General features: G+C 29.8%; 3 protein-coding genes and 1 non-coding gene across 4 annotated transcripts; all 4 read right to left on the bottom strand.

Annotated features, from left to right (window-relative positions):
• Positions 1-1,437: 1,437 nt before the first annotated feature.
• Trnae-uuc (transfer RNA glutamic acid (anticodon UUC)) lies at positions 1,438-1,509 on the bottom strand. Its single transcript has one exon. It is a non-coding gene; the product is annotated as a tRNA-Glu (tRNA).
• A 6,901-nt stretch (positions 1,510-8,410) lies between these two features.
• On the bottom strand, positions 8,411-11,216 carry LOC149880860 (uncharacterized). The gene has a single exon (XM_090069544.1). The coding sequence runs from the start codon at positions 11,063-11,065 to the stop codon at positions 8,477-8,479; it is 2,589 nt and encodes an 862-aa protein (XP_089925670.1). The 5' UTR covers positions 11,066-11,216; the 3' UTR covers positions 8,411-8,476.
• Positions 11,217-13,676: 2,460 nt separating this feature from the next.
• On the bottom strand, positions 13,677-18,608 carry LOC145193760 (uncharacterized). The gene is made up of 4 exons (XM_090068799.1): positions 18,470-18,608; positions 17,662-17,838; positions 16,780-16,900; positions 13,677-15,337 (listed from the first exon to the last, which is right to left on the bottom strand). Exons 1-4 carry the CDS (start codon positions 18,533-18,535, stop codon positions 13,815-13,817), a joined length of 1,887 nt encoding a protein of 628 aa, XP_089924925.1. The 5' UTR covers positions 18,536-18,608; the 3' UTR covers positions 13,677-13,814.
• A 2,671-nt stretch (positions 18,609-21,279) lies between these two features.
• Positions 21,280-24,396, bottom strand: LOC145194097 (hatching enzyme 1.2-like). The gene is made up of 10 exons (XM_090069662.1): positions 24,355-24,396; positions 24,206-24,283; positions 23,926-24,072; positions 23,636-23,759; positions 23,353-23,459; positions 23,133-23,204; positions 22,638-22,859; positions 22,405-22,446; positions 21,951-22,157; positions 21,280-21,420 (listed from the first exon to the last, which is right to left on the bottom strand). The coding sequence occupies exons 2-10, from the start codon at positions 24,270-24,272 to the stop codon at positions 21,311-21,313; spliced, it is 1,098 nt and encodes a 365-aa protein (XP_089925788.1). The 5' UTR covers positions 24,273-24,283; positions 24,355-24,396; the 3' UTR covers positions 21,280-21,310.
• Positions 24,397-26,268: the final 1,872 nt, after the last annotated feature.

Genomic DNA, 26,268 nt, shown 5'->3' with positions numbered 1-26,268 from the left:
TCATTCATTAATACGATAAGGAATCACATATTTTACGGTATGGGATCAGATATTTTTAGTTCATTCTTATCGTATATTCAAAAATGCTACACTGTTACTATAATTATGAGCAGTTTTATTAATATTGATAATTATTCGTGTTTTAATTACCTGATTAAGTTCAATTTAGATACAAAATTTCACGAAAGTCTTTCAAATTCGCTTAGCTTTTTTGAAAACCAATTTAATTGCTGCTACTTAAAAAGAAAAAGTATTTAGTGCCACTGTATTCTTTGTAAAAAGAGTAACAATATATTTCGGTTTCTTTATATTCAAATAGAACTGCATGGCCATGCTGTTCATACATAAAATACAAACAACAAAAATAGATAATTGCTTATCGCGAAATTTTCGATTATTGAGTTAAGTTGATTGTTTATAGAAAACTAATTCCCATTCCCTGGGACCTGATAAATACCCATCAACAATTTAATATTAAAATAACTAAATTTTGTTGAACGTTTATCAAAACCATTAAATATTTAACCAAATTTAAAAAGCAAAAAAAAAAAGTGAAAACTATCAAGTTGAATAAAAAAAAAAAGTTTTTTATACTTTAACCTGAAAGTTTTCATTTTATCACTTTTTCTTTAAAATAAAAAATGCGTTGTTAAAATTTACAGAATACATTTTACATCAACGGCCTTTTTATAAAAAACTCTTGGATATTCAAACGAATTTAATCAAAGTAATTTCAATAAATAAGCAAAAAAACTCTTGGATATTCAAACGAATTTAATCAAAGTAATTTCAATAAATAAGCAAAGCAAATTTATAAAAAACCAAGTTGCGAAAATCTTTTTTTTTTTTGGTCATGATTTAAAGCAATATTGTAAAAAAAAATTATGTCAGGGTCATGATTAGTGTTAGGGTTAAGGAATCATATCTTTAACTATTTTCACCTCATTTTGTTTTAGCTAGTTAATTTGTCGTCTAAAATATCTTTTATTGATTATAAACTACAACTAAGTAAAAAACAAATAAGCTTTTTTATAGTAAAAGTATATATATATATATATATATATATATATATATATATATATATATATATATATATATATATATATATATATATATACTTTTACTATAAAAAAAGTTATTCTTATTATCATACAAAAGTTGTAACGGTTTAATTTAGCCAAATTATGGGCATCCTCCCGTACATCCCAGGGACTTTTTTATGTGACACAAAAAAATTGGCTATTTGTAGCTAATAAGCTTTTATCTATAAAAATTTCAAACACGATAAGTCCTTTAATGAAAATCTTTGATTAGATAAAAATTCTGTTCTATATCTATTTCTTTTCCTTTTTTTTTTTTTTTTTATTTTGCATGGTTAAAAAACACTATTTAATATCCAAACCTCAAAAGTTTTAAAATAGATTATCAAAAGAGACTCTCCCGCACGGGGAATCGAACCCCGGCCGCCTGGGTGAAAACCAGAAATCCTAGCCACTAGACCATGCGGGATTACTTAACCTTCGAAATATTAAATATTTATTTAATATTAAGATCTTAAAATTTTTTTATGGTTGTGTTTTTTTTATCATAACGATTAATATCATGCAGGATCTGCAAAATGTAAGAGTGTCTTAAAATAAATAAAAACATTTCAAAGTTTGAGTTTGGAGATTAAACAATAAAACAGAACAGAAAAGATAAAAAATTTTATCAATATTCAAACACAAAAAAATACCTCTCCAGCTCGAGGAAAGAAAACCATTTAAAGAATTAAAAAAACACTAAAACCTAAAGTAGGGGAACCTGTTGTTCCTTTGACCACGTTGTACCTTTAGTCACTCTGTCATATTGGCCGACTATTATCATTTTGCAAAAAATTGAAGTGCCATTTGAAATATTAGTCCATGACGACTCTTTTTACCTTAAAATATCATGGTTGGGGAAGATTGTGTTGATCCACAAGAAATTATTAGTTTTAGCTCTTAAAAAGTAAATATTTATGTTTATCTTATTTTAATAACAAAACTGTCATAAATAGTTGTTTGGCTAATTTATGATATTACTTACATTAACCAACATCTTTTTTTTATTATGGAAAAGTTTAAATAATTATTTCTAACCCTAAATGGGGTTTGAGATGATAATTGTTGAAGAAACCCATCTCATGTACCTTTGACCAGCGTAGGACGTTGTACCTTTGACTGGTTTGTACTGCGCTTTAATTTTTTGCGAACTTAAAGAGGACACTTTTATGAAATTTTTCATCAAATTTATCAGACAGCTGTACTCTTGCATGTAAAAATCAGCGAAAAGCGTACTATTACTTTCTTGCTGGTATTTTGAAAGTTTTAAATATAATATAAGTGATAAAATAATATTAACAAATTATATTTTTATATATTTCTATATCTTATGCATTGTTTTATTTAATTTATTGATAAATAAGAGTAAATTTTACACTTGACACACAATCCATTATTGGAATGTATATTTTTATGTACTTATAATGCTTGATAATCAGTTTTAATAATTAAGTTAGTTGGCAGCTGTAGCAGCTTGATAATTAAGTTGATTATATAGTTGTACTTGATTTCTGTACAGCAATAAGGAAGTAAGAACAAATAAATATATAATCATTTCTGTTAATATGTTTTAATCTTAAAATGCCAAGGAGTAAGGTTGGTGTTTTTCGTAAGAAGATTTGCGAGAAGGATATGTTTGATGCAGTGAATTTTGTTCTTCAACAAAAAATGAGTCTAAGTAAAGCAGCAAGACATTGCAACATTAAAAAATCAACTTTGATATATCAGTTAAAGCAGTTTAAAAAATCTGGAAGAACCCAGTATTCATATTCACATAAGAAACCAAAAAAAGTATTCTCAACAAAAGAAGAATTAATTTTGGTAAAATACTTGGCAGATGCTGCAAATATGCATTATGGGCTTACATTAAAGCAAATCAGATTCTTTGCATATGAGTATGCTTTAGCAAACCATAAAAAAATTGAAACTTCATGGATAAAGAATAAATGTGCTGGTGAACAATGGCTACGAGATTTTCGGAAAAGATATAATGATAAGTTATCCCTACGTAAACCGCAGCCAACAAGTCTTGGTAGATCTTCTGCATTCAATAAAGAAACTGTAAGAATTGTGTTTAAAAATTATAGAAATGTTTTAGAACGTTATCATTTTGAGCCATCAAACATTTGGAATTGCGATGAAACAGGAATTACCACAGTTCATGTACCACCAAAAATCCTAGCCCCAAAGGGCAAAAAGCAAATAGGAAGTATGACTAGTGCAGAACGAGGCAATAATGTAACAATGATTGCAGCCATTAATGCTACTGGAAGTAGCATTCCACCATTACTTGTATTTCCGCGTGCAAAATTTAAGGACTACATGTTGAATGGTGCTCCTCCTGGAAGTGTAGGAGCAGCTAATAAGTCTGGATGGTCAAATGAAGTCATTTTTCTGCAGTTTCTTGAGCATTTTATTAGTAATGTACGACCTTCGGTAGAAAAACCAGTTCTTTTGTTAATGGATAACCATGAAAGTCATGTTAACATTTCTATTATTGAATTAGCTAAAAGATCGGGCATAATTTTAATGACATTTCATCCTCACACAACCCACAAAATGCAACCCCTTGATCGTGGTGTTTTTGGTCCATTTAAAATATTTTATAATAATGCCATGAATAATTGGATGATATCACCAGGAAATGCTGGTAAACCAGTTACAATTTATGATATATCTTACCTTGTTGGTCAAGCTTATCCTCATGCTTTTGTACCGATTAATATTGTTAACAGTTTTAAATGTACTGGGTTTTTTCCCTTTAATGAAAATATTTTTACTGATATTGACTTCTTAGCTGCAACTGTTACTGATAGGCCAATAGTGGATACTGAAACTTGCATTTCTAATGATAGCAATGAGGTTGAAACCACTCCTGGCAATTTACCATCAACATTGGAAATTGTTTCACCTGAAATAATACGACCTCACCCAAAAGCCAAATTAAGAAAGGCAGCTATTTCAAAAAGACGTAAGGGAAAATCACGCATTTTAACTGATACACCTGAAATGAAAGTTATTTTACATTCAAAATCTAATAATGAACAATGTCAAAAACCTTTTTCAAGACAAATAAAATCCATGGCAAAACAGATTATTTTTAATCAACATTCTGACACAAGTTTAACTAATGAAAGTTTTGATGAAATTGATTTTGGAATAAATATACTTGACAATGAATCAGAAAATAGTGAAATTGTTTCAGGAAGTTTCTTACTTGTCAAGTTAAGTGAAAAGAAATACTCTAGACATTATGTGGCAGAAGTTATTGAAGTTGTTGGTTTAGTTTACAAAGTTAAGTATCTTAAGAAATCAGGAGACAATAAATTTATACGAGAAGATGACAATGTTTATGATGTAGAACTTGAAGATATTATAATGAAAGTTCCATCACCAAGTGTTGGTCATGGATCATCTAGACGCCAGTATCTTATGTTTGATGTTGATCTGACATCTTTTACTGTACAGTAATGTTTTTTAATATAATATATTTTATTTTCATATTTTTCATTGTCTGCATTAAAAGATTTCCTCTAAAAAGCATTATGGTCAAATCTAAATGAATCTGACAACTAAAAATAGTTTTGGTTGGGTTTTAAGAGGTTTCTAAGTTAAAAACCTATTTAGGGGATATTAATCTACTTAGGGCCAGATTTTTTGTATGATCATATCATACAAATTACTTCCTATTGATATCGACATAATTACTTAAAATATAAAACTCCGCCAAGTAAAAGGGTTTTAAAATCGGTAAACTTAGGTACAATGAGTTCATTTCTAATTGCAAGTATAGCAAGTTATAGAAATATATTTTTGCTCTTAAATTATCTAAAAGAGAGTAACAACTTAATTAAAAACATTTTGTACAATTCAATCACATTTGAAGTTTCCAATCTTAACCCGAACCGTCCCATGTAAATAGCATCCAACTGAAAAAAATGTGACTAAATCGAAATAGTACTGATAATTGATGTCATTTTCTTTTATTTACTACAAAAAAACAAAAAAGCAAAATCATAAGGATTATGACCGTAGGTGTTACTTTAAAACACGGCCCTAAGTACAAGGACAATGAATGACCCTTTGTACAAGACTAGATACAAAACAAAATGTATCAAAAAATCCAAACTAAGGGAGACTTATGTAATGCTGCAGTTAGTAGTTATTTTTCAAAGCAAAATTAATAAATTGAATTACAACAAAACGTTTTACTTGAAATTGTAATATAAAAGTGACAAGAAACAAAATTTTACTTTAGACCATCAAAAAATGTTTTTTGGTTATAACTTGCTGCGGCTGTGTCTTTAATTTCTTACAAAATGGTTTTATATAAGCATTTATTGACATGTGGTTGGCTAGAAATTTCTTTATAACATATAGCAAAGCTGTAATATGTCATGATTACTTATTAAAAGTCCAAATAATTCATAAGAACTTATTAATAACATTACGGTCAAAGGAACAACACACCTCGGTCAAAGGTACAACGTACATGTTGTACCATTGACTATTTGAGTACTTTTTTAAAAACGCTCAAAAATGATACTTATTGGTTGAATGAGAAAAAAGTCAAAAGTATAATTTTTGCGCAAAATATAAGAGAATAACATTAACTTTGAATGGTATAAATTGATTCAACCGTCGAGCAAAAAAACGCCCGGAAACAAAAAGTGGTCAGAGGTACAACAGGTTCCCCTACTGCTATATCAGCTTGAACTTCATCACATTTTCTTAGTTGCGAAATCTGGAACAAGATTTTTTAAGCAAAAGTAGAAGGTTGTAAAATTTGCCTTTAGAGGAATTTTATGATTGTAAATTACAATCATAAAATTACAATGTAATTCAAACTAAAAAAAAAAAAAAAAAAAAAAAAATTTTCAAAAAACCATATTCGAAAAAAGAATTAATTGGTAAAAACTAAATGAATTACTTGAGAAACTAACTGTAAAAGCAAGTAAACTGTAAACTTATAAAAAACCAACCAGAGCTTGTTAAGATTATTTTTCACCATGTTTGAGAAGAAGATTCTCATGAAATGGAATTTTGGGAGCATGCGCAAGTGAAACAGATCTTCTAACAGAGCTTTATTTTGTAAATTTCACTATAAAGATAAGTTGCGCCTCTCGTAGCAAATGCATCCGAAATTTTGTTTTGACTATAGTCATTAGTATAAAAATCATCCGAAACTTTGTTTTCCAGCAAATGCATAAAAGCACTTAGCAAATAAATTTATTTCAAAAATTTTTGAAGAAGAAGTTTTTTATGTATATCACGAAATACAAAAAGCCGTAAATTTTATTTTTTACATAAAGCAAACGAAATTTAACTTTCTTTAAAGACACAAAAATGGCTGAGAGGAAAATGGCAAATAAAAATGTCTAAGAGGTAGAGCCTTCTCAGTTTTTTACTTCAAGTTTAACTGGTTTAAAAATGACTTAAGCGAAACCATTTTTCGAGATGACGTAATGTACATTTCATATTTGTGATTTTTCCGTCTCTATATCTCGACGTCTTATAAACATTTATTAAACGTATAAAAAAAACAACATTTCTTTGAATTTAGAATCACTGTCGATTAAAATATAAATAAAATGCAGCGGATGCATTAAACTCTTTCACGCGACATAATTTTTTTTTTTGTGTGATTTAACGTTAGATTTTTTTACAGATAAAAAGGAGTGAAGGCGACATCGTTAAACAAAGGCGATATTGTTAAAAAAAAAAAAGGGCTAAGGGTACATAAATTACTTTCTTTTCTTAGCTTTTTTGACTGAGTCAGTTTTCTTTGACTGTTTGAGTTAAAAGTTTGGGGTAAAGTTTGAACGAAAAAAAAGTAAAAAAAACAAAATAAAAAAACAAATGGGTTTTATCGATAAACACATAAATCAAAATTTATCTTCAACTAAAAAAAAAAAAAAGTTTAATGATGGTTTTTATTGAATTTTCAGCTCTAAATTCTCAATTTTGATTAAACTTACATCAAGGAAATTTATGTGTTTATCTTCAGAAAAATATATTAGTGGTTTTCTCTGGGCATTTAGCAAATAAGGTAAAACACCTAGGGTTAGCCATGCGACCTAGTCTTCGCCACTTGGTCACAAAAAAGCATGCAGAGTAAAAACTAATTCCTAAAAAGTTCAGAAATCTTATCTAAAAAAAGCTTTCTCTTTATAACTGAGGAAAATTTGATTATCGTAACTTTAAAAATAAAGGCACGGAATTTTTTAGAAAAAAAACTGTCCTAAAAAATCCTTAATGCTTAATGAAAAACTTTAAAAAAATCATTTGGATAAAAAATTCAAAAAACATGTTGTTTATCATCAAATTTATTATTTTTCTTTTTTCAGAGTGTTATTAAGATACAGGAATATCTTATAAACATAGAATTAGTGGATGAATTTGAAAGGGTGGATGTGGGGTGGCGAACACTGGAAGTTATAAAACCGCGTTGCTGGTAACCGCCATCAAAATTTTTTTAAAAAAGTTTGACTTTTTTTTGTCCTTATTATAAAATATAAACTGTGGCACGTAAGTCAATACGTAAGTTAAACAAATTTAAAAGCAGTTTTACCGGGTAGCCACTAATTTTAAACTTGCTTCTAATTACTTAAATTTAACAAATCTAGTTAAAGATGAATAAGAAAAGTCGTAGCACATCCAGAATGGCTACTAGAGATGGGTATACTGAAGAAGATATAGCGGAGGCTGTTGCGTAATTAAAGAGGTAAGCTTAAACTGTATTTGTCTTTCGGAATGTCACTATCTGTTAACCTTTCTCTACTTAATAACCTTTGGTATAAGTTATTAATGCCTAGGTAGCAACATATTTTATTTACTATTTTTTAAATAAACAGGGATAGATCTTATCAATTAGGTAGATTAGGGTTGTTAAAACCTGGAGATAAGTGGTTAGTGAAAAATTTTAATTTTATTATTTTACTCATGGCCTACTATATAACACGGCCGGATTTGTTGCCTTGAACGCAAAAAATTAGTGGGCCGATTTTAGGTTTTTAGCTTTTGAATCAAAACCTGAAGGTAATTCTATAAAGACATTAATAATATTTAAATAATTTGCTCTTAGCTATAATTATTACTATTACCAAAATTCTTAACCTTCAAACACTAAAACAGTTAGCTAATAATAAATCATGATTGCATTAAGCCGAATGAACTATCTATTTTAGCCATCAATTTTAATCTACAAAATCTTAGTCTTAAAATTATTGGTTCAAACAACTAAAATTAACAAAAATGTTAGTAAAACTAGCATAATTTTTAAATGTACACATTTACTGAAAGCATTTACATATATTACAAAAAGATTAATCAAGTCAAGTTTCTTTTGTTTCTCAAAAAAACAATATACATATACTATGTTGTTATGGGTTTATTCATTTGTCTTTTTTGGTTTGTCGAACTTTAAAGGCAGCAACTTCATTTTTTCTAATGTTTCCATTTTTAATTTGTTGTTCATTGTTAAAATATATGTTGGTAATAATTGTGTTTACCAAATGCCTTCCCCATTCCTCATGTTCTATACACATAAAATCACTATCACTTGGTTGATATTTTTCTAGCGCTAGCAAGGATGCATTTTTTATATCATGGGAATACTTTGATAACATTTTCTTTACAGTGTCCAGAATTATAAACCCATTACAAACATAGTTAGCTAATTCTTTGGAAGGTTTTGTTAAACCACCACGTGAAAGAATTTCCAGATATTCTGTTGAGACTTTATTGAAACTTAATGATTTCAGACAGTTATCCCCAATCTTTTTCGTGATGTAACCAGATATATTGATTGCAACTTCGTAAGAGTCATGACAAAGCTCATTCTCTTGAATTTCATTGCTATATTTTTCCAATTTTATTAAAAGTTCATTTTTGTCAATTTTTGTATCAAGTTTAAGATTGCTCGTCCAACAATTGATATTGGCTTTAATTAAGGATTTCATGCATAATATCTTTTCAGAGCTTTGAACTTCACGTAAACTGACTAAAAATCTTCCACCGCTCATTTGTCGATATTTACTGAAATGTCTTTCTAATGGATCAGTTTGAAACCTGCTAGTTAAAACATATTTATATCCTTCTGAAAATAAATCTTCAATCAGACTTGCAGTACCCTTCAGTGTTGTAATTAATGCATTAGTTGTTTGAGCAGATAAAGTATACTTATTACATCTTTGAAACTGCAAGTTTTTCCATTCATTAATCCATGTTGCAAAAACTCGTAAAAATTGTGACCTTTTGTCACCTGGAATAGCTGCATTACCAATCCTATTGTTTGTATTAAACATTACCTTTGAATTAGAAATAGTCCACCAAATATTAATAAGCCTTAGAAATCCAGCAGCTGCAGTTTTGTTTGGAAAATAGCTGATGATTGCAGCAGAGGTGGTTTCATCAAAAATATTTAAAGCTAAAGGAACACTTTGTTTGTTGTTTCCTGGATGTAAAGTTTGGGCAGACAATTTGAAAGCTTTTTTTAAATTAGCAGGTAACAATTCATCTTTCTCATAAACATTATGCAATAAACTCCAAGAAATTTCTCCAGCTTCAACATGAATAATATCATCAAACTCAATAAAATCAAAAGGTGGAAATACAAACCGTTTTGAATTTAATAAATTATTTCTAATGTTTTTCAGTAAATGAACACTGTCATATAAATTGTAAACCCGGTGTCCCATAAAAGTAAAATATATTTCATTATCTTGTTCACCAAACTTTAAACGTAGAATTTTAAATGCTGAAACATTTGTTGCATGATTGTCAGTTATTATAGCTCGTACATTAAAAGATGCTTTATATAAAGTATCTAACGTTTCTTCTATATGTGAACTAATCATAGAACCAGAAATTTGAAATTCTGGACAGGCCTTAATTACAAAGGGGATAGATTCTTTCAAGCTAACCACCATGAACACAACTATACCAGAATAGAAATTACCATCATCATCAGCACCAATTAAACTTCCTCCATGATATTGGACACCTTTTTGTAAATACATCTCATCAATTAAAACAACACAGTCAGCACTAATACTACCATTTTCCAAAAGTAATAATAATCCTGATAATGGATCAATGCCACCCTTTGAAAGTGATTTTAAATAAGACAACGAAGGAAGTGGAAACTCTTCTAATAGCAAAGTATAAGCCTGTTTTGATGTATATCTGTGCATTAGAGAAAATCTAATGATTTCATTTGTGTAGATTGGACGTCCTTGTGGTTTATAAAGAGATAATTTATATAAATCTGATAATACACTTTTTGATACATTCTTTGCAACTTCATGCATATAAGAAACAAAATTAACAAGCATACTGGCACTGGTCAATTTACAAACACTGCCTTCTCTAAACCATTTAGGCAATGGAACTGGGATACCTTTCATATGTAGCTTTACATGTAAGTCTTTATCAATAGTAATACTCTCAATGTTAGGAGTAACATCCCCGTCATCGAAATAAATTCGAAGAAATAACACACGGTTATCAACTAGTTTAAATGAAAATCCTGCTGGACAAAAACTTTCATTAAGATCTATAATGCTTTTAATTGTATCATGTTTTCTAAAATCGTATGTTTCATCGAGAAAAGGATGAGAATATATACGAACTGCAGGGGGCTTACGTAAAGCTGAGGTTGATTGAATTAAAGATGGCTTTGATAGGATGTTTTGGTTGGTAATAATTGTTGGTATAGGATTTTCGCAATAATTCAATGTTATACGTTTACCTCTTTTTAAATATTTATCTTCAAAATGATCGATACATATAACTGAGTTTTCTGTGGGGCTCCAATCAGCTCGGTTGACAAACTTAATCCAACAATTTCGAAGATCTAACTGATTGCTATCAGGAAAACTAAACACAGTTTTGTATGTTACGTGGTTGCTGTTACTGGAACATTCTTCAATCTTTCGCTTATAATTACTTCTACAACCAACAACACAACACTTTTTTGGCATTGCAAAATAAAGTATTACTTGAATTAAAAAAAGTTTAATTTAAGATTGTTAAATCGGTTCATTGTAAACTTCAAACTCATGTTTTTTCGGCCCACTAATTTTTTGCGTTCAAGGCAACAAATCCGGCCGTGTTATATAGTAGGCCATGGTACAAATTATCATATGGCGAGGCATAGTAACATATTTGCATGCATAACGGAGTCATTAAGTGCAAACCGACCTAATGTTTCACAACAAGTAATTAAACAGTGGTTCGTGGATATTAGAAGCTACTTGGCGGAGAAAGATCTAAATATCCTATATCAACCCAAGCCCAATTTTAACTTTGATGAGTCATGGCTGGCAGAGGATCAAAAAATGTTCCTTATACAGCTAAAGAAAGATAAAGATATAGAAATAGAGATAAACAAAGACAGCACTATGAATTGGTTTTAATTTACAGCACTATGAATTGGTTTTAATTTTACATATCTTAGAGCATGATAGCTCAACAGGAAAACTTAACATGATAGTATGATAGCTTAGCCTACTAGTTTTTCTTTACAATTTGTTTTGCACTTTTATTATAGCAAATGTTGATGCTGACGGATCTCTTCCTCGTCCTCTTATTATATATGAAAACCAGTCATCGCCTCCAAATTTAGTCGCTGTTGTTAAATCTGCTAAGGGTTATATATATATCATAAAGTTCTCTATGAATATATATGCAACGCATTTGACCAGTGACTGACAGATAATAATACTCAAAGACCAATTATTGTTTGGAAGGACAAACATGAAAGTCAGATACAATTTCATTTAATGAAGAAGCAGATTTACAAATAATTTTAAGCCTCATTCCACCTAATACCACTCATTTCCTACAGCGATTTGACATGGGGCTATTTGGCCCCATGAAGAGTGGCTGGACGAAGCTTGTGGACGCTTTCCACCTCGTCAATCCTAATGAGTTATTCAAAAGAAAATTTCGCAGGCCAACCAATGGTGGCAAAGAGGAAGCTAATCTCATCAGCTAAAGCTAAGAATAAGCCGAAAAAGAAAAAGCCAGTTTTAAAATACACTTCTAATTCTGGTAAGAACATCTTAAAATTAACTAAAGTCTAACAACCTATCTGTTCTTTTATAAAGTAACATAAAAATATCTAGAGCTTTAAGCTAGCCCAAGTCTATCAATTCAACTGCACTATTGATACAAAATGCGTTAATTAAATTGATCTCTATTTTTCAGGTGATAGGACGTCATTGAGCAGGTGCAACAAAGAGCTGGTGAAACTACATGAGCAAGGATCAAAGTCAAATTTTTAGTTAAAAATCATAAAAATGTATAGATTTTTTTGTTGATATTCTTTTATTTTTCTTTATAAATTTTACAATTAAGTCAAAAAACGACTAAAAGAATATCTATTTTTTTTAAAAAAAACAATTAAGCGAACGTTGGCGGAAGTTCAAAAACGTAGGGTACAAAGTTGGGGGACACGCCAGTGGCTGCCGTTTTTGATTTTCGGGGACTATAGGTTCCTTATTTATTATCAGAGGTCATTCATTTTAAGGGCATCCTAAAGAGCAATCTTTTCTCTATACGATCAAACTTCGAGATCAATTATTTATTAAAAAATGAATGAGAAAATAATTTTTATGAGACTAGATCGAAAAAATCGGCGAATGCTGGGTGTTTTACCAAGTAACAACGGCGCCTAATTTATAAACCTCCACCAATCTTTTTTTTAGACCTACCAGACATCGACGCAGATCTCAGTTTTATAATTATTCTAACGCAGGGTGTGCCCGCTAATAAGGCAAATACATGGTCTCCCGCAAGAAAAAAATGCGAAGCTAGTAGTTAAGAAGAACAATTTGAAGCTATAATATACAATTATCCTGCATAATCATCTATATAGGAAATCATGGCGCCATATGCCACTTATATAGCCATAAACATATTCTTAACTATTTTCCTGCAAAAAACTTATCTCTGGGTCTACTTTTACTTTTAGAGTCAAATAAGCGATTAACTAACATATTTTTGAGATAAGAAAGTCTTTCTTTTTAAAAGTACCGGAAGATCCTATAAATGTGAGTTTTAAGACCATTTGAGTAAGTTAGGGTAAATACCCTACCTTACTCGAATGGTTTTAGTCATAGACCTTTCAAATATCTAAGTGAATAAAAATTGAATTAATTCTTTGATCTCCTTTTTTTTTTTGCAACTTATTTCAGCCTCGTTTTCACATTAAAAAGTTACATTTATTGAGATGAGAAAAACACAACTTTCCCAAGATATGTATTACCGAGAGTAAAATTTATATATTTTTTGAATCAAATACATTTTTTTATTATCAGGGCATCATTTTTAACTGGTGTTTGTAAAAGGTGAATGTCTGCAAGTTGAATACGAAAAATGATCACACGCCCAGTCTGGACGAATAAACATTTAATCGACTGAATACCAGTGTCAATGATGACGCACTCGATCTATCAGCATTCATTATTTACACGGCGTAAACGTAAATACTTTCATTCGCGTTATTCTATAAAATTTCTCAGTACATTCAAAATATATTAGAACCTTTAATTACAAAATAATTTCATTGTTAAAATAAAGAAAAAAGCCTTTTTTTAGTTTAAAAAACAATTTAATTTTCATTTCAAAAATCTTAACAAATTTTTAAAACCGTAAAGGGTTTTAAAAAGCGATTCTTTTATTCAAATATTCATTTTAGGAATAATTTTTTTTATTTTTAGAAATTTATTAAAGCATGTCTTCCTCAGTAATATCATTCTGTTGCGGATTAGGTGTCTTTACATTGCTATCATCGATAATACTGTCTCCACCCTCATCTCTTTCTCCATTAAAATTATCATCACCTAATATCAGGTTCTCATCAACAACTAAATCTGAGAGTTCTTCCGGTTTATCGATGACACAATTTTTCAAATGTTTGAAAGATTGGGAATCACTCGATTGGTTATTTAGATGCTGATTTGGTTGGATGTACGCATGAATAGCTTGCACAAACTGATTACCATTGTCCATTTGTACTAGGTCTACTTGCAGAAGTTGATTGTCTCCAGGCTGTAGGTTCAAGTGATTGTCTTCCCGCTGCATCTCAGCCTCATCGGTGTGACACTGATTAAGTGGTGATGTTTGATCAAGCAATTGATTGTTCCTCATACCATTAGAATTTGTCGCCATGTTAACTGCAATATTAGAAGAATTCTCTAAAGAACTGTTTTTCATTTTGTCATTGGAAAGTTTCATTTGTCGTAATGAAACATCACTAATGGTAGCAGTTCCTGGAAGAACAAAACGAACAGATTGAGCTAGTCCTTGACTATCAAGAGATATTGCACCATTGGTTATCTGATAATCCACGGATGGATCAACTAATTCATAGACAGCTTGTTCGGGGTGTTGTGAAGTGATATGCGAAAGCAGAGAACCTTTTCTCATAAAATCTTGATCACAAATAACACATTTATATGGCTTTTTTTCAGAATGTAGGAATTCATGATCAGTTAGTTCAGATTTATCCGAGAAAGATTGGTTGCAAAACTCACATTTATAGGATCTTTCATCAGCATGAGATAACATATGTCGCAGTAGTACATCATTATCAAGAAAACGTTTTTCACAGAACTGACATTTCTCACCTTGAGCTCCACCGATGCTGTCACATATTGCAACATGAACATCATATTCATGTTGGAATTCAAATAATGTATTACATGTATCACACTTCCACTTCATAGCTTTATCTGCTCTATGTAGTAGCATATGGTTCTTTAACGTTGAGCGCTGTCTAAAATCTTTAGAGCATATGTCACACTTATACAATTTCTCAGCAGTATGAATATACATGTGCTGACGTAGATGTTCATTACGTGTAAATCTTTTATTGCAATTAGTGCAAACAAACCGCTTAGTACCTGTATGTGTAATTATGTGCCTACGCAATGTTGATTTATCACTAAATGCACGATCACAGTGATCACATTTGTAAGGTTTTTCATCCATGTGAATAATCATATGACGTTTGAGAGTTGACCGTTCAACAAAGTATTTCAAGCAGGTATTGCATTGAAAAGACTTTTCATTTTGATGATGAGTACGCTTATGGTGACGCAATGACTGTTGAGAACTATAAGTACGAAGACACACTCCACAAGAATGTTTATCAATAGTTAAAGATTTTTCACTGAAAGAATCTTCAGCAGAAGAAGCCTCTCGCTGAATACCAGATAATCCTGTGTCGGTTTCCGAAAAAATCACCGCTATTAAAAAAAATATATGAAAGCATTAACTAATAGAATTATAAAAAAAGCCAAATAGAATCGATAGCTAATAGTGTAAAATGTACAATAAGATAATAATAAAATAAGCAATGTAATCAAATAAACAAAACCATACAGTATGTGCCCTCAAAAACCATACTAATTTTTGAAAATGGTAGGTTGTAAAAGCAAGACAGTACTTTTGGCAAAAATAATTTATTTTGTCATTTTCCAATAAATTTTAAATAAATTACTCAACGTGTACAGCATTGACCTTGATCACAGCTTCAATTTTGGGCCTAAAACTCTTATATGTTTTCAGGACATGAAATTCTAATGCTTGATAATAGAGGCCGTCAAAGCTGCAATACTGTTGTGGGGAGATGCACAGGCCTTTGGTTCAACATCTTTCCATATACTGTAGCCAAAAATGTTTAAATCTGGGGAGCTTGGTGGCCAAAAAACACTCTTTAAAAAATATGGCATGTTTTTTCTGAACCATTCCTTGATCTTTTTGGCTGTATAAGGTCGAGTTCCATCTTGCTAGTACACAACTTTGGGTCAGGGTAGAAGTAAAAGCTGATCCATGGCTGGACATAGTCTTGTAAGATTTTATTGTACACATTTGTAATTATTTTGACTCCTAAATCAATAAAAACAAGAGGTATCTTCAGGCTATTGGAGGCTACAATTGCAAACATCACAGAACGTTTCTGAACTTGAACCTAGTGGACCCTGGAACATCTTCAGGCTTTGAGGTGCTAATATAGCAATCATTCCTGCTATTTGATACAAAATCCACCATAAAACATTTTTCATCTGAGAATAGAATTTTTGGTTGAACTTCTTTAAGGATGGACTAAAGATTCTTACTTCTCTCAACTTGTTTGGCCTTCTTCAGTAACAAGCTTACTTTTGGATCTAGCTCTAGACCTGGCCATCAGGTCATATTTAACAACATCTCTGATTAGGCGCTTATTCAGAGAGAGTACCTCGTCCATCTTCCTTACCGATTGGACTGGATTGAACTGAATTTGGCCTTTAACTGCTCTAATAAACCTTAAAGTCCTTACAGTCTTTATCTACTACTTCCTGGTTTCCTCTCTATGCAACTAAAAACATTCATCAACTTAAAATATCATGCACAGTTAGTTTAGCCATCTTAAGTCTTACTGTAATGTCCTTAGGCTCAACAAACAAGAGATAAAGGTCAATGATGATGATCTTGTTTTTGTTATTCATAGTAAGTTTATCATTTTACTTCTTGTTTACGTACCAGTCAAAGATTTCAAAATCAAAAACAATAACCTTTACGAAAAAAAATTTAAAAAAGGGGCCAAAGTTTTTGCAGATTTTAAGGGCACATGCTGATTATAGGGCACATATGATTAATGTATTAGGATTTGATGACTATTAAGTATTTTAAAAGAAAAAGTTGAAACCTTCATTGGACTCGCTTTTTAAAAGCACTCTGACAGCAAGTCCAGACTCATTGATTGAGGAGTGCTCATCAACATCATTGACATCATTTTTTTGAAGAGGTAAAATTGTTGTCAAATCACTCTAAATAAATATTTTTAAAATCAAAAAAAAAAAAAATTAATTGCTGATGAATTTTTATTATACATACATAGAAGCAGAAAATAAGACAACAATAAATATGTGCTACATTTTAGGTTTCTTATTAGGTACAATAACAACTAGATTTAAGGCTGAGAATAAACAAATCTTCAACAGGAGCATTTTATAGCTTAATATGTTATAACAAAAACAAACAAAAAAAAAAAACAAAACAAAAAAAAAAAAAAAAAGACTTCACTGTAGTGTAGTAAACTAGACAATTAATATCTTGTGATGTTTCAGATAGAAAGAAGACTATATGAGTTTTTTCTCAACAGTTTGGAATTCCTCTGCTGCATACTTTTCTGTTACAGCTTTTAAGAGAAACTGATATCAGTTCTTGGTTACCATATTTTAAAAATTGCAGAGAGAATTTAGCATAAACAAGAGCAGAAGCAAACATGTTTTCAGAAGTTATTTCAGTAGGCTTACAATAATAAAAAGCTCATGAAGGAGTTCTCTTCAGATTGTATAAAATGTTTAACTCAGGCAGCATAATTGTTGTATAAATAAAATATCATCAACAGGACAAAACAATATACTTTTTTAAAAAAATAACTCATAATAGTAACCAATTACTGTTACTTGAAACATAAATGGTTACTAATACAAGTTAGTTTTTTATAAAGTAATACTAATATGGTAACATACTACTCTCCCAATAATGTCAATAAATATATGGCCAACCAACACTTCAAAAATACCTTTTCAGGAGAGCTGTTCCCATTAGTTAATATTTCATCATTAACTTTTAATTTTGTTTGGTTTTCACTATGCTCCTCCCAAAATCTATCTAGCATATCTTTAAGATGAGTAAGAGTATCTTCTGCTTCCCACGTGTATCGTACCCACTTAATTTTGTAGTACCTTTTTCCATCTTGCTACAAAAGCAAAATATAATACAATTGCAAATTTAAAAACTAAATTATTTTTAAATATTTGTTTTATACATTATATAGTTGCATGATAAAATACACACTAAACTTTTCATCAAGAAATCAAATAAGATAAATCTTAAGCATGAAAATTAAATACTTGAAAAGCTTTTTGTCAATAAAATAACTATGCACCAGTATAAATTATAAAGCAAGTTATATAGGAATTATAACACTATGAACGACAATACAAAAATATATCAGGTATTTAATTAAATCATTATACATTGGTAGGCCTATTAGTTTACCTAGCAAATAGGTAACGTAGCTACGTAGTACAATTTAGCTACCTTAACTGTGCTACTTTAGGTTTACTTTTACATATCTATAACATAAAGAAATGACATTTTCTTGTTTTACATTAAAAGAACATTTGAACATCAGTTGACGATGTTAGCGTCGATCTTAAAATTTAAAAATTAGTAACTTTGGTCGTTGCTGCCGGATGAAATGGGTGGTCAGGGTGGCCTTTGTTTAATGTTCCCAAATTCCCTTCTGCCCTTAACCAAAAATACTATCCATAAAGTAACGCGTAAATTGCTCAAGAAAAGCTGTAGATAAAAAAGTTGTATATTACCTGGCCGAATCCTGAATCAACAACCTTTTCTGCTAGAAACACGTCTTCAGTCGAAGTTTCAGCCATCTTTTCGATCCGCGTTTAAATCTAATAATTCTACTTTTAATAATTAACAAAACCGCCGAAGGTGAACAACAAAACAACAAAATGCACAAACTTTCAACAACAACCATGTGTCTAAAAATTTATTACTCTTATGACTGTCACTATCATATGAAATTTTGATTGCTGTCAAAACTAAAACTATGTGATGAGGTCTTTTCATTCGTTCTGTGGGAGTTAACATAACTCAAAACTTAAATTAGTCCCATGGTTTTTCTATAAAAATTTAAGTATGTAAGAAGATTGTTATAATAAACTGACTGTAGCAAATATGAGTTTTCATGAGTTTAATAAACTTTATCGAATAAATTTAAAAATTAAAGGTACTCGTTTTGCAGATATGTTTTAGTCGAGAAAAAAAAAAAAAAAAAAAAGCTATATAATTAAGCAGTGTGCTTGTAAAAGTTAAACATGCAAAAGCATAGGGGTCTGCAAATTAGGGTAATATACCTCTACCCAGAGAGTATGTCAGGTTCTATTTCATTTATAGTAAATTTACAGGCTAAAAGAAAAATAGAAACATATAACTACACGCACAAAGTTCGTTTAAGGACTGATTTCATAAGTGGAAATAAAATAGTTAAAAAAAGCTTCTCTGGAGATTCAGGGAAAATAAGTACCCCCTTTACTCTAAAATCGGGGGCTATCAAAAGGTGGGTTAAGGATCTTAAAGGCCGGGGAGGGGGTTGTAATTATTTTGGGTCCCCTTATCCCACACTGGATTTTAAAAAAGGATATGTGGATACTCATTACATGAAAAATAAAATGATTTCTACTAGCGAAAAGATAACTGTTAAAACCTGTTCAGAGAGCTCGGAGGTCGAAGTTAAAACAATAAGTAGTAAAAGAAGAAAAGGTGAAGAACAAGAAGATTTTTAAAGAAAAAGAAAAGCAGAGAAGATTTTTGAGATGTTGAGAATAATTCCAATATAGGTAAAAATTTTGTGCATCAGTTTCAAACATGTTAGGATATTTTTGAATTAGGTTCGATTGCATGTTACTATTTGCATTCGAAGTGCATTAAAATAACTTAAACATTCGGGAAAATTTTAATTACAAAAAAGAAAAAACGCGAAAAAGACCAGCAGTAATTAGTATTACTATTTATATTTCGAGTTAGAAGTTACCATATCTTTATTATACATTAAGATTTAGTTATTTTTTACAGTTCAATCTTTATTTAAATCTAAAGTGTTAGAAGGCAACAAGTTTACCATTTTAAACGAACCATACGTGAACATCATTCAATAAGTACAGACACACTAAGGGCAATTCAAAACAAACCAGCATAAACACCCGACATCTTTGACAAAGATAAAAGCACCCAACAACTTTAAGAAGCGGCGGAAAAATTAAGGGTAGTCATTTATTTTTTAAATTTTTTCCATAACTTTTTAATAAAATATTCGATTATCATAAAATTTATAGGAATTATATTTTAATATGTAATATATCTGAAAAAAAAAAAAAAAAAAAAATTTTTTTTTTTTTTTTTAATATATAATTAAGATAACATTTTAATGAAAATCAGTTCGCCCCAAAGTTTAAGAACCAAACCTCCATGGTCAAGAAAAATTCGTGTTATGCTTTATTCCAAAAATGGACAGAACTTTCCGGTAGAACTAATATTAAGAACAAACCACAATCAGACAGGTCAAGAATAAAAAGTGAAGAATAAGATAGGTTGTTGGTGAAATTAAGAACAATGTGAAGCGTTCTGTTACAATAACGAAGGAACAGCTTTGACGTGCAAAACTGTTTGGCCGACGACCAGCAAAAAAAAAAAAAAAATGGTTTCGGTCAAGAACCGTAAAGATCGAATAAAGTTTGCAAATTTATATAACCTGAACAAAAAAAAATTCGAGTTTTTGTTAAGCCATCCCAAAGTCCTGGTCTCAATCCGTTGAAAATCTATGGGAACACCTTTACAGACACTTAACAAATCAAAGACCAACAAATGTGAATAAATTATTCAAAATGATTCAAGAAGAATGGCAAAAAATTCCACTAGATGCACTCATCAAATTAGTAGACACTACAAACTTTCCGCCGCTACTACAAATGAAACAAAATACCGTAACCGTATACAAAACCGTAACAAAACGTACTCTATCGTAACAAACAAGTAAAGAAAACACCGCCCTCACAATACGGCAGAGGAGTTTGTCTCAATCAGTTCTACATTATTCAAAAACCTCTTTAGTAAATATATTTCAATATATAATATTGCCTTATGTTTTGCAGCTTTATATAGGATTATATAAGAAATTCATAAACTATAGAAATATTGAAAAATCTCGAAAAACTTTACAGCTATCAACGAAACTCCAACCAAATTGGAGTTTTAATGCTGTTGATCTAAAACGAGCAGGTTGAGAGTAATAGTCAATGTCGGGATTCTAATTTTTCAGCTGAGCTCGTAGCCATTTTTATCTTCAAGAGATACTGAAAAAATTGTTATTAGAACAAGATCACTTTTTTTTTTTTTTTTTTTTTTGTTTATATCAAGTTCTCTCAACCTTTTTTTCACTTCATCTATGACTCTTGTGAGCCCGCATTAAGACTTCAAATAATTTCCACATATCACTGCTAATTGACTGAGGAACTTTTTTTACCACTTGATGTCGGAAAGAATTTATCATTTTTTGAATTATTTTAGTATTGTAGTAACAAATTTTTTAATTTCAATTAGAAAAATAAAACAAAGGTTTATTATTTTTTTCAAACTTTTTTTAAAAACTAACAGAAATTACATGTCTTTTGACAGTAAGTTTTAAAGTAATCAGGATGGACTTTGCAATCTTTAATAAACTGGATGCAGTTGGTGTGTTTATCTCTGCAATCGCCTCCTAAAAAGATATTGTACATAATAAATCATATATGCGAGTTTTCAGTGAGATGCTTTAAAACCTATGCAAGTTTTATACAAAGTCTTCTTAAATGTTATAAACTATTGGTAACATAAAAAGTGTTTATAAAAATTAATGAAAATTTTTTTTTTTGAAGATTAGAGATAAAAAAAATTAAAAATATAAGAAAGTAAAAAATAGATTGAAAAAAAAAGTTTAAAGTTTTTTTTAGTAAATGTTTTAATATAAATATATTTTGTATAAAAACATTGTTGTTGTATAAATCAAATTTGATAATAAAACTTTTACTAATGATGCTCAATTAATCAGTCTTTTTTTTTTTTTAATTACAAGTTCTTTACTTAAAGTTATCAAATAATGGAGAAAAAAACGTACATAAAAAAAACTTTGAACAAAAAACATTTCAAACTTGCTCATAGCACATAAAAAAAATTATTTCAAAAAACTGTTTATAATGTAGACTTTGCAAAAAATTGAATTTACAAATTCTAAATGTTAAAGAGTAATACCTTTTGTTGGTGGTTGTGGAGTCTTAGGTTCAACGGTTACAGGTCCTGAAGTGTAAGTAACAACTGGTCCGTCTGTTTTTGTTCCTCCTGTACCACAAAAGCGACAGGACCTACGACAAGCACGTGTCAAATACGTGCGCCACTCTGGTTTATTGCAATTGCCTTCAGCAGCAGCTGTTTCGCATGCACCTCCAGTGTTGTAACACCCTGTTGGAATATGTGAAAAGGAAAAAGATTTTATTTTTAATCATGTGAAGTAAGCAACATATTTTGAAAAGTGTTTCAGCAAACATCAGCCATGATCAACAAATTTTAATTGATTTAATATGTTATTTAAAATATTTATGTGAAAAATGTCTCTTAAAGAGACATTTTTTCACATAAAGATTATAATAAAAGTATAGAATAATTTCTTGAAGAAATAACAAAATAACAAAGCATAATATAATCACACCTGGAACAATTTCATATTTAGGAGGCGTTGGGTAACTTCCAGCTAAAATATAATTATATTTGAAAAGATAAAACTTTATTCAAAGATATTGACGATAGTAAATAAAAAAAATATATCATTTAACAAAATTTTTGGTTATCTTTTTTATGTGGATTACTTTATAAATAAATTTGATTTTCGGTTATTTCGGAAAATTTCGGCCTTTCACAATTTAGAATAGAAAGACCACTCACAGCATTTATACATCTTGTTTAGTTGTATAACATCTGATCTAGAAAACCCCTCATCTTGCCCAATATGGTATTGATATTCTTTGTTAAGAGTGATGATAGATGGAGAATCTGTCTTAATAGCAAATGCGTTCCAAGAATAATGCATCATTGATAAGTAGTCATAAGCTTCGCCGTATGAATTAATATCTCTAGAGTTTTCTTTTTCGAAATTAAAATAGGTACCTGTATAAGCGTTGTCGCAAAAAAAAAAAAAAAAAAAAAAAATAGAAAAAGGATATCAGATTATATTAAAAAAAAACAAATAAATAAGTAAAAATAAAACACAATAACACTCTTTACCATTTCTTTAAAAAAAAAATTTTCAGTGACGTTGCAAAAACAACCTCCCCCAGCACGCCATTGTTCTCATTTTAACTATTTTTTAGATTCCTTTAAAAAATATATTAACCCATTTTTATTCAATTATACAATTTAAAATTCTGAATAGTTATATACCTGAGTGAATGTTACTTTTTACAATGGTAACGTATTGGTCTCTATCAGGCCGAGTCTGTTCGTGATGGAAACCTTAAAGATAAGTTGATGTATTCATCTTTTTTTATTTGTATTTTTGCATTACAATATAATAGTATTTAAGCTTCAAATTTTATTAGGGAAACTAATAAAATTCGAAGCTTAAATACTATTACATTGGTAATATAAGTGTAGCAATTACCCAAGCTGTGCCCCACTTCATGCAAAACTGTTGCTTTTCCCCAACATCCTTCAGAAAGTGATACATCGTTTGAGCGTCCTTTTGTAAAACCAACAGGTGACGAGCAACTGGGTAATAAAAAGCAAAACTTTTAGGAAGGAAAAGTCAATGGGAATAAGAGAAGGATTTGCATAATACTAAAGTTCTGTATGAAAAAAATGCTTTTTTTCTTTAAACTTTCATTGTCACTATTTTTTGCTAATATTGTTTTTGTTACATTGTTTTAAAATTATGCATGACTTACCCGCTACCACGATAAAATCTAATATACTCTTTCTCGTTTGTCCGTGGTTTAAATCTCAAACAAGTATATTTATGGTAATCTGCAATAGCACTGTCAATGCCACTTCTTGCCTTTTTTTCACTACCTAAGTAAATCAATGCGATAAACTTTAAAATGAATTTAAACTCAATAAAGTAACAAACTTGTATTAAAAAAAACTCTATTTAATTAAATACGCTGAAGTAAAAGCATAATGGTTGGTATCCTTATTCTGGGAATTCTAGCAGCAGAACAAGAATATGTAAACTTACTTAAAGATGAATCTATAACATAAGGAACAACTGCGTTGGGCCACATTTTGGATAAATCTCCGAGTGACGAGAACATAAAGGTTCCATTTTGAACTTGTTCTATTTCAGACGGTGACAGTACCATATCTCCTTGGTATAATCCTCTATCTGAATTTATTCAAAAATTATAAGATTTGAATATACATTTAAATTCGATATCGCAAAACCACAAATTGATACTTAAAGTATAACAGTTTGAAATTTTTGCAAAAAAAAAAAAAGAACCAATTAATAGTTTTACTTTCCATTTCCCTGACCCATGCAGCAGCAGCAATGGCAAGACTGAACAAAATAAGTAACACCTTCATTGTGGAGCAACCTAAAATAAAAGCTTAAAATTATAGTAAAAAACAATTTTAATGCTAATACAAAAGTAAAACAAACTTTTACCTTTAGTCGAATAAAAAGGAAACAAGAAGTAGAAAAGAATTTTCTATTTATACTTGTTCATTATTTAATCAGTTGCATTCTTTATTATGCCAAAACTGCACCAGAGTTCAATATTCTATCATATTATTTATTATTAAGAATTTGAACTTGTGCAGCTGATGGCATTCACAAACAATGGTGAATCAATATTAATGCACAATATTGGGGGCTGTAAACCTAAGTTGAAATTCTTCTGTTGATCTTACTCTTAAATTGTCGCCTAATTTATAATTGAATTTGTTAAATTAAGTTTAGATAAATTAAGTAAATAAAAAAATTAAGTAAAAATAACTGATTTTTTAGTTATTTATTTACTATTTATCTTTTTAGTTATCATCAGTTTTAGTTATAAAACTAATTATTTAGATTAAATTGTTGATCACTTGAACGGTTTTTTCATGATGATCATCGAAAGGTCAACGAAAAGCATGTCCACGATGGACTACGATTTCGTTGATATTTATTGAATTTCTAGATCCAGTTCTCTCGTTTGAAAAATGAATACAAAATTTCAATAACAACATTTGACTCGTTTTGAAAAAATAAGCTTTTGATCCTCGGGAGGACAAATAATACTGGATATTCTTTCAAAACGATTGCTGTTCAACTTTGAAGCTTCTTTTTAAATTATTTTTTTTATATTTTTACAAAGAGAATATATTTAAAATTCTTCTTGAAAATTACTTTTTTCAAAAAAGTTGTAAATTTTTATCCGATCGGTAAATTGGATAAAGTTTTCAATTATGATCGCCCGAGATCTTGTTCTATTCGAGATTTCGGTGGATTTTTCGTTGTCAATACAATCGTCCTAACAGTCTCAAATAAATTATTACCCACTTAACGGTAAAAAGGTATGATTGCTTAGCTACGCATTTCAATAATGTCAAACAATCACTTCCTTAATATGGGAATATTGAATAAGTGCAAACTTAATAATTGCGTAGCAGCGTTGGGGCAAGCATACTGTAGAGATTGAATTCAATGTAAATCGGAAAAAACGCTTTTATATCATATGTATGTATATTGCAACAAACTATGCAAGCAATGTCTTGTTTTGTTTAAAATTTATATTTCGCGTTGCACAAAGTGACCATTTTTAGAGGAAATAAAGGATAAAACGTTATTTGTGGGGATTTGTTCGATGGAAAAAAATGGCGAGTTTTTGGGAGGACCGATGTTAATTATAACTATTAGTATTATCATTTGCGATTCTTGATCTCGTATTTTAAATGCTAACAAACATACAAAAATACAAACATACAAAAATTCCTTTAATTGCCAATTATTGCATTTTTACCAAAAAATTTTACATAAATGCATTTTAAGACATTTTTCTAATAATAACTTCAATTTGATTTAGGAAAACTTAGTTCAAAAAATTTTTTGCTTTAATTGGATTTTTCTTCAAAATTTTGCGGTGTTTTTCTTGATGTTTTAATCATTCACAGTTCGAGGAATGTTTTAAAACCCTGAAATAAAAAAAATCATCGAATTAAATTATCATGAATTTCTTTAATGTTCCTTTTGATTTATTTTCTTAAGAACCTTTAGAGAAATGAAGTAATTATTGGAAGAAGTAAAGAAAAACGTTCCTATTATCATTTCTGTGTAAGTTAATTGTAAGTTTTATTTATATTCTTTACCAAACTCTGCTACGCAACTAGGGAAGTTATACCATCAATTATTATGTTATTAGCTACATCGTTCGTCAATTGTTAAGAATGTAACAATATAAAACTATTTAAAGCATAAATATTCGACAATTAACTTAGAATAGAATTTAGATGAAGCAGAAGAAGCTGGATTAACACGAACAGAAAACATAGCACCTAAAATAAATGTAGGTGTTCGTCCGAAAGATCTTAAACTGTTGGA

This window comes from Hydra viridissima, unplaced genomic scaffold, assembly GCF_058129835.1.
Source record: "Hydra viridissima isolate aposymbiotic clone 2 unplaced genomic scaffold, HvirCarnegie_v1 scaffold_12, whole genome shotgun sequence".
In the NCBI taxonomy this organism is placed as follows: Eukaryota; Metazoa; Cnidaria; class Hydrozoa; order Anthoathecata; family Hydridae; genus Hydra; species Hydra viridissima.
This window is presented reverse-complemented; position numbering and strand designations above follow the sequence as displayed.

What these genes read in the sequence shown, in the direction of transcription:
- LOC149880860 (XM_090069544.1), bottom strand. Translation starts at nt 11,065, where the DNA reads ATGCCAAAAAAGTGTTGTGTTGTTGGTTGTAGAAGTAATTATAAGCGA.
- LOC145193760 (XM_090068799.1), bottom strand. Translation starts at nt 18,535, where the DNA reads ATGGCTGAAACTTCGACTGAAGACGTGTTTCTAGCAGAAAAGGTTGTT. An exon ending in GGAACAGCTCTCCTGAAAAG is followed by an intron (nt 16,901 to 17,661) that starts GTATTTTTGAAG and finishes ATATTTATTTAG; the next exon opens with AGTGATTTGACAACAATTTT. An exon ending in AAAAAGCGAGTCCAATGAAG is followed by an intron (nt 15,338 to 16,779) that starts GTTTCAACTTTT and finishes TTTTTTTAATAG; the next exon opens with CGGTGATTTTTTCGGAAACC.
- LOC145194097 (XM_090069662.1), bottom strand. Translation starts at nt 24,272, where the DNA reads ATGAAGGTGTTACTTATTTTGTTCAGTCTTGCCATTGCTGCTGCTGCA. An exon ending in TGTTATAGATTCATCTTTAA is followed by an intron (nt 23,760 to 23,925) that starts GTAAGTTTACAT and finishes TGATTTACTTAG; the next exon opens with GTAGTGAAAAAAAGGCAAGA. An exon ending in TAAATATGAAATTGTTCCAG is followed by an intron (nt 22,158 to 22,404) that starts GTGTGATTATAT and finishes ATATTCCAACAG; the next exon opens with GGTGTTACAACACTGGAGGT.